We start from the raw sequence: 6,224 nt of genomic DNA on the forward strand, positions 1-6,224 counted from the left end.
GATCTCCTGACCTCGTGATCCGCCCGTCTCGGCCTCCCAAAGTGCTGGGATTACAGGCTTGAGCCATCGCACCCGGCCACTAGAATTTTGTAATTAAAAAAAAAAATACTGCAATCCCAGCACTTTGGGAGGCTGAGGCAGGAGGATGATTTGAGTCCAGGAGTTCAAGACTAGCCTGGGCAACATGGTGAAACCTAAAAAAAAAAAAAAAAAAAATTAGCCAGGCATGGTGTGCACCTGTGGTCCCAGCTACTCAGGTAGCTGAGGCAGGAGGAGGCCTGGGAGGTCAAGGTTGCAGTGAGCAATGATTGCACCACTGCACTCTAGCCTTGGGTGATGGAAGTGAGATCCTGTCTCAAAAAAAAATATATATATATATATATATACACACACACACATATATACACACATATATATACATATACATATATATATACATGTATGGGATTATAGCCCTAGCTATAATCCCAGCTCCAGCACTTTGGGTGGCCGAGATAGGCAGATCACGAGGTCAGGAGTTCAAGACCAGCCTGGCCAACATAGTGAAACCCCGTCTCTACTAAAAATCAAAAATTAGCCGAGTGTGGTGGTGGGCACCTGTAATCCCAGCTACTTGGGAGGCTGAGGCAGGAGAATCGCGTGAACCCAGGAGGTGGAGGTTGCAGTGAGCCGAGATTGTGCCACTACACTTCAGCCTGGGCAACAGAGTGAGGCCCCATCTCTTAAAAAATGAAATGAAATAAAATAAAATCTTAAAGATGCATCAGATGTATAACTCGTGACCTCTGTGTTCAAGTTTTATGTCAGCTGAGTCCCTGACTTCTCTGAGTTGTGACTCTCTGGAGATGGTTCTCAATTGGTTCTCTTGCCAGTTCTGACAATATCTCCATGGCCCATTCCACAAGTCAGAACACTGAGGCTCAGAAGCAACAGCCTGAGGGGCTTGTCCAACAGCCCTCAGCTTGCTGATGGGCACCAGTGCTGGGACAGTCTTTTGTGTAAATCTTCATATCCTTCCACACTCATGTGCCAAATGAAAAAACCACTTTGAAGTCTTAACCAGCAGTGGCCATAAAACATGAGGAATGAAAAACAGTAAGTGGGCTGAGTACAGTGGCTCATGCCTGTAATCCCAGCACTTTGGGAGGCTGAGGTGGGAGGATCGCCTGAGTCCAGGAGTTCAAGATCAGCCTAGGCAACATAGTGAGATCCCCGTCTCCAAAAAATACTTTTTTAAAAAAAAGCTGTAACTGATTCTTCTAATAACATTGACAAGTTTTCTGTGGATGAAGCACTTAAGGTGGGGAAGAGAGAAATGATGCTTTTTTGTTTGTTTTGTTTTTTTTTTTGAGTCTGGTGTGTTTAATAAGGTTTTTTTTAAAAAAAAATCTTATAGTAGAATAGATTATACTTTTACATTGAAAATCTAGAAAGCATAGAAATGTAGAAAGAAAATATATATATATATTAGGTTGGTACAAAAGTAATTATGGGCCAGGCATAATGGCTCACGTCTGTAATCCCAGTACTCTGGGAGGCTGAGGTGGGCAGATCACCTGAGGTCAGGAGTTCAAGACCAACCTGATCAACATGGTGAAACCCTGTCTTTACTAAAAATACATGGTGATGGGTGCCTGTAATCCCAGCTACTCGGGAGGCTGAGGCAGGAGAATCGCTTGAACCAGGGAGACAGAGGCTGCTGTGAACCGAGACTGCACCACTGCACTCCAGCCTGGGCAACAGAGCAAGACTCCATTTCAAAAAAAAAAAAAAAGTAATTGCGGGTTTTGCCATAAAAGTAATGGCAAAAATTGCAATTACTTATGCACCAACTTAATATTTTTAATACTTCCAGCCCCAAACAATTGTAAACCTTTTGAAGGTGTCTTTTGTGCTAATGGGATGACGCTTGCTTGTCCTCATGCACTGAGCCTCCCCTACGTATGTGGCAGACCTAGAGTCGCGCGAGGCAAAGCTCTTGCTTGAGGTACTTGCAGTCAGGAGCAGCCGCACCACTTGCAGTGCCCAGGGTGAAACGAACACTGTTCACATGCCTTAAACTTGTGTTTAATTAAGAACACAAGTTCTTGGCCCAGCACAGTGGCTCACGCCTGTAATCCCAACACTATGGGAGGCCGAACGGGGAGGATTGCTTGAGCCCAAGAGTTCAAGACCAGCCTGGGCAACATAGTGAGGCCCCGTCTCTATTTAATATAGAATAAAAAAATAAGAGAGAGAGAGAGAGAGAGAGAAAAAAAAAAGGAACACAATTTCTTAAAGTCATGACCAAGTACGTCTTTCATAAGAAGTTATACAAAGAAGAGAAAAGGGCCTCTTGTTTAAAAACATTAATAATTGCACACCCATGTTCCTAGCATTATCAAACAATAGACAAAAGGTAGAAGCAACCCGGGCATCCATGGGGGATAAATGGATAAACAAGGTGTGGTGTACTTATGTACAATGGGGCATTCTTCAGCCTTATCAAGGAAGGAAATTCTGACACATACGACAACATGGATGAACCTTGAGGACATTAACTAAAGTGAAATAAGCCAGTTATGAAAGGACAAATGCTTCCACTTCTACGAGGTGCCTGGAGGAGTCAAACTAATAGAGATAGAAAGCAGAATAGTGGTTGGCAGAGCCTGGGGGAAGAAGGGATGGGGAGCTAGTGTGTAATGGGGACAGAGTTTCAGTTTGGGAAGATGAAAAAGTTCTGGACGTGGATGGTGGAGAAGGGTGCATGACAATGGGAACGTGCTTAATGCCACCGAACTATGCATTTAAGCATGGTTTAAAGTGGCCAATTTAGTGTTATGTATATTTTACCACCATTAACAATTTTTAAAAGAGTATAAAATATTATTAAGAATTTCAAGATGTGGCTGGGAGCAGTGGCTCATGCCTGTAATCCCAGCACTTTGGGAAGCTGAGGTGGGTGGATCACCTGAGGCCGGGAGTTCGAGACCAGCCTGGCTCACATGGTGAAACCCTGTCTCTACTAAAAATACAAAAAACTTAGCTGGATGTGGTGGCGGACACCTGTAATCCCAGCTTCTTGGGAGGCTGAGGCAGGAGAATTGCTTGAACCCAGGAGGCGGAAGCTGCAGTGAGCTGAGATCGTACCACTGCACTCCAGCCTGGGCAACAAGAGCAAAACTCTGTCTCAAAAATAAATAAACAAACAAACAAATAAATAAATACCAAATGTGGAGTTCTTCTTGGCACAGGGCCCTGTGTGACTGCACAGGCTGCACATCTGTGAAGCCAGCTCTGCTCGCCCTCAATCAGAAAAGGCTTTCCCTGGAGAAAGAATTACCCTCTGCATGAACCGTTCAGGGAGTCTATTCCATTCCCACTCCCCTTTCTCGTCTTTTCCTCCTGTTTTCATTTTCTCCCTATTCTATTTCTAATCCCCTTTTCTCTTTCTCCTCACCCTCTGCCCTGCTGTCTGTATCCCAAACCCATGGGAAAACGGTGGCAAAGCGACTAAAAGAACTTACTTGCTTTGTATTTGGGCAGTATCCAAAAAGCCAGAATTAGGATTATCACCAGCAGCAGCAGTAATAACCCCGGAAGCAGTAGCTTCAGACAGAAAGGACAGCTGCCTCCGTCTGGAAGAAGACAGCATCCACTGGTGACCATAGCATTTTCTTTGCCAATGACGTTAAGCCAGTAAGTGTTTTAGAAAAGGTGATGTCTCCCAAGTTAACCAATGTACTATGCACCCAGGTTCCCAAATGGTCATGACATCTGCCACTTATGGGACTTATTAGTCAATAAAGTTCTTGACCGGGCGTGGTGGCTCACACCTGTAATCCCAGCATTTTCGGAGATCAAGGACGGAGGATCGCCTGAGGCCAGGAGTTTGAGACCAGCCTGGGCAACATAGTGAGGCCCTTGTTTCTACAAAATAAATAAATACATAAAAATCAGCCAGGTGTGATGGCATGTGCCTATGATCCCAGCTACTCAGGAGGCTGAGGCAGGGGGAATCGCTCGACCCCAGGAGGTGGAGGCTGCAGTGAGCTACAACTGTGCCACTGCACTCCAGCCTGAGTGACAGATCCAGACCGTGTCTCAATAAATAAATAAGTTAAGAAATAAATAAAAATAGCCCAGGCGCAGTGGCTCACACCTGTAATCCTAGCACTTTGGGAGGCCAAGGCGGGTAGATCACCCGAGGTCAGGAGTTCGAGGCCAGCCTGGCCAACATGGTGAAACCCCGTCTCTACCCAAAATACAAAAATTAGCAGGGCCTGGTGGCATGTGCCTGTAGTTCCAGCTACTTGGGAGGCTGAGGCATGAGAATCACTTGAACCCAGGAGGCAGAGGTTGCAGTGAGCCGAGATCATGCCATTGCACTCCAGACTGGGTGAGTGAGACTCCATCTCAAAATAAATAGAAAAATAAATAAATAATAAAATAAGTAAAAATAATAAAGTTTAAAAAGTCATGAGCAAGCATATCTTCCACAGTGGTCATCCAAAGAAGAGAAAAGCAATGTTTCTGGGGTCATAAGCACCAGAAAAGCCTGGGTGTTTACTGGGCAAGGCCCTGAGCCCTGGCAACATGTTTCGTGTCATCCAAACAGCTGCCAGTTTTTGAGTTTTAGCTGCAGGCCAGGCACTGTGTTAGGTACTTAGCCTGTGTTGTCTTACTTATCCTGTTGGCATCATTCCCATTTTATAGATGAGGCGAGTAAGGCTCAGGGAGGTGAAATGACTTTCCTAAGGTCACACAGCCAGTGAACGGAAGGGCTGTGACTCATAGCCAAATGCCTGACTCCAGCAGGCTGCCTCACTTGTTAGACCACCCTCACTGAATACCAGGGCGTAGGTTCTGTTCTGAGGATGTGGCTGGCTGGAGTGGTCAGTGTCCAAGCATGCCTTGTGCCTTTGCTAACCTAGTTTTTCTTTTCTTTCTTTTTCTTTTTTCTTTGAGACAGGGTCTCACTCTGTTGTGCAGGCTGGAGTGCAGGGCACGATGATCACAGCTCACTGCAGCCTCCACCTCTCAGGCTCAAGCAATCCTCCTACCTCATCCTCCAAGTAGCTGAGACCACAGGCATGCACCACCACACCCGGCTAATTTATTTTCTGTAGAGACAGGGGTTTTGCCATGTTGCCCAGGCTGGTCTCAAACTCCTGGGCTCAAGTAATCTGCCAGTCACAACCTTCCAAATTGCTGGGATTACAGGTGTGAGTCACTGCACACGACCTAGTTTTCCTTCTATCCTTCTACCTTGACAAATGCACCCTCAGAAGGACCTGGAAGGTCAGGTTTGAATCTGGAATTCTCAGACTTTCCAGAGTTTGGCATCAGGACGTGGCAGCATGGACCGAACCCACTGAAGTCCCGGGCTGCCCCGCTTCCCACTTGGGCTCTGACCTGCACCCTAAGGGGCCTTGCATGCACGTGGACGCCCCAGCCCACATGTGCAAACACCATCCACACCCCCCACAAACAGCTCCCTTGGCTCAGGTCTAGGGATGCTTATACCCTCACTGTGGGCCACCCTCGGGAGGATGAGCTGGGGGAGAGACTGACGGGTACAGGCCCTGGAAATGGGTTCTGAGCTGAACCCATTGGGCAGGGGATCTGGGTCCAGGTACCCAGAGTGTGGAGCAGAAAAGTGGGAGTATAGGGTCCGGGTGGGTGCATCCCCATGGCTCCCTGAACCCCTCAGCGTAGGGGAAGGTACATAGCCCGGAGGTACCAGACCAGAGCCCTCCAAACACAGAGCTTGGCCAGGGGCGCCTCTTGCCCTGAGCCAAGGGTGGTGCAGGAGTCTGGACTCACCATTGTTAGCAGTGGAGCAACAAACAGCCAAGCAGGAAGGCATGGGTATTAGAAATCAGTACAAGATGGCCAGGCGCAGTGGCTCACGCCTGTTACCCCAGCACTTTGGGAGGCCGAGGTGGGCAGATCACTTGAGGCCAGGAGTTTGAGACCAGCCTGGCCAACATGGTGAAAACCCATCTCTACTGAAAATACAGAAATTAACCAAGCGTGGTGGTGGGTGCCTGTAGTCCCAGCTACTCAGGAAGCTGAGGCACGAGAATCTCTAGAACCTGCGAGGCAGCACTGCACTCCAGCCTGGGCAAGAGAGTGACATTCTGTCTCAAAGAAAAAGAGAAAGAGAAAGAAAAGAAGAAAAGAAAAGAAAAGAAAAAGAAAGAAAGAGAAAGAGAAAGAAAGAAAGAAGGGAAGAAGGGAAG

The 6,224-nt window shown here is 47.1% G+C and overlaps 1 protein-coding gene across 9 annotated transcripts in view; it reads right to left on the bottom strand.

Annotated features, from left to right (window-relative positions):
* Window positions 1–6,224, bottom strand: part of MILR1 (mast cell immunoglobulin like receptor 1) — a 31,390-nt gene that overhangs the window by 14,678 nt on the left and 10,488 nt on the right. For 8 of the 9 annotated variants that reach the window (XM_017882843.1, XM_017882840.1, XM_017882839.1 and 5 more), the window contains one exon: window positions 3,507–3,617. The exons of the other annotated variant lie outside the window; for it this stretch is intronic. In XM_017882843.1, the coding sequence (XP_017738332.1) occupies window positions 3,507–3,617 (111 nt within the window). The remainder of the gene's footprint in view (window positions 1–3,506; window positions 3,618–6,224) is intronic. 9 annotated transcript variants of the gene reach the window in all.

This window comes from Rhinopithecus bieti, unplaced genomic scaffold, assembly GCF_001698545.2.
Source record: "Rhinopithecus bieti isolate Rb0 unplaced genomic scaffold, ASM169854v2 scaffold_12928, whole genome shotgun sequence".
NCBI classification, from domain to species: Eukaryota; Metazoa; Chordata; class Mammalia; order Primates; family Cercopithecidae; genus Rhinopithecus; species Rhinopithecus bieti.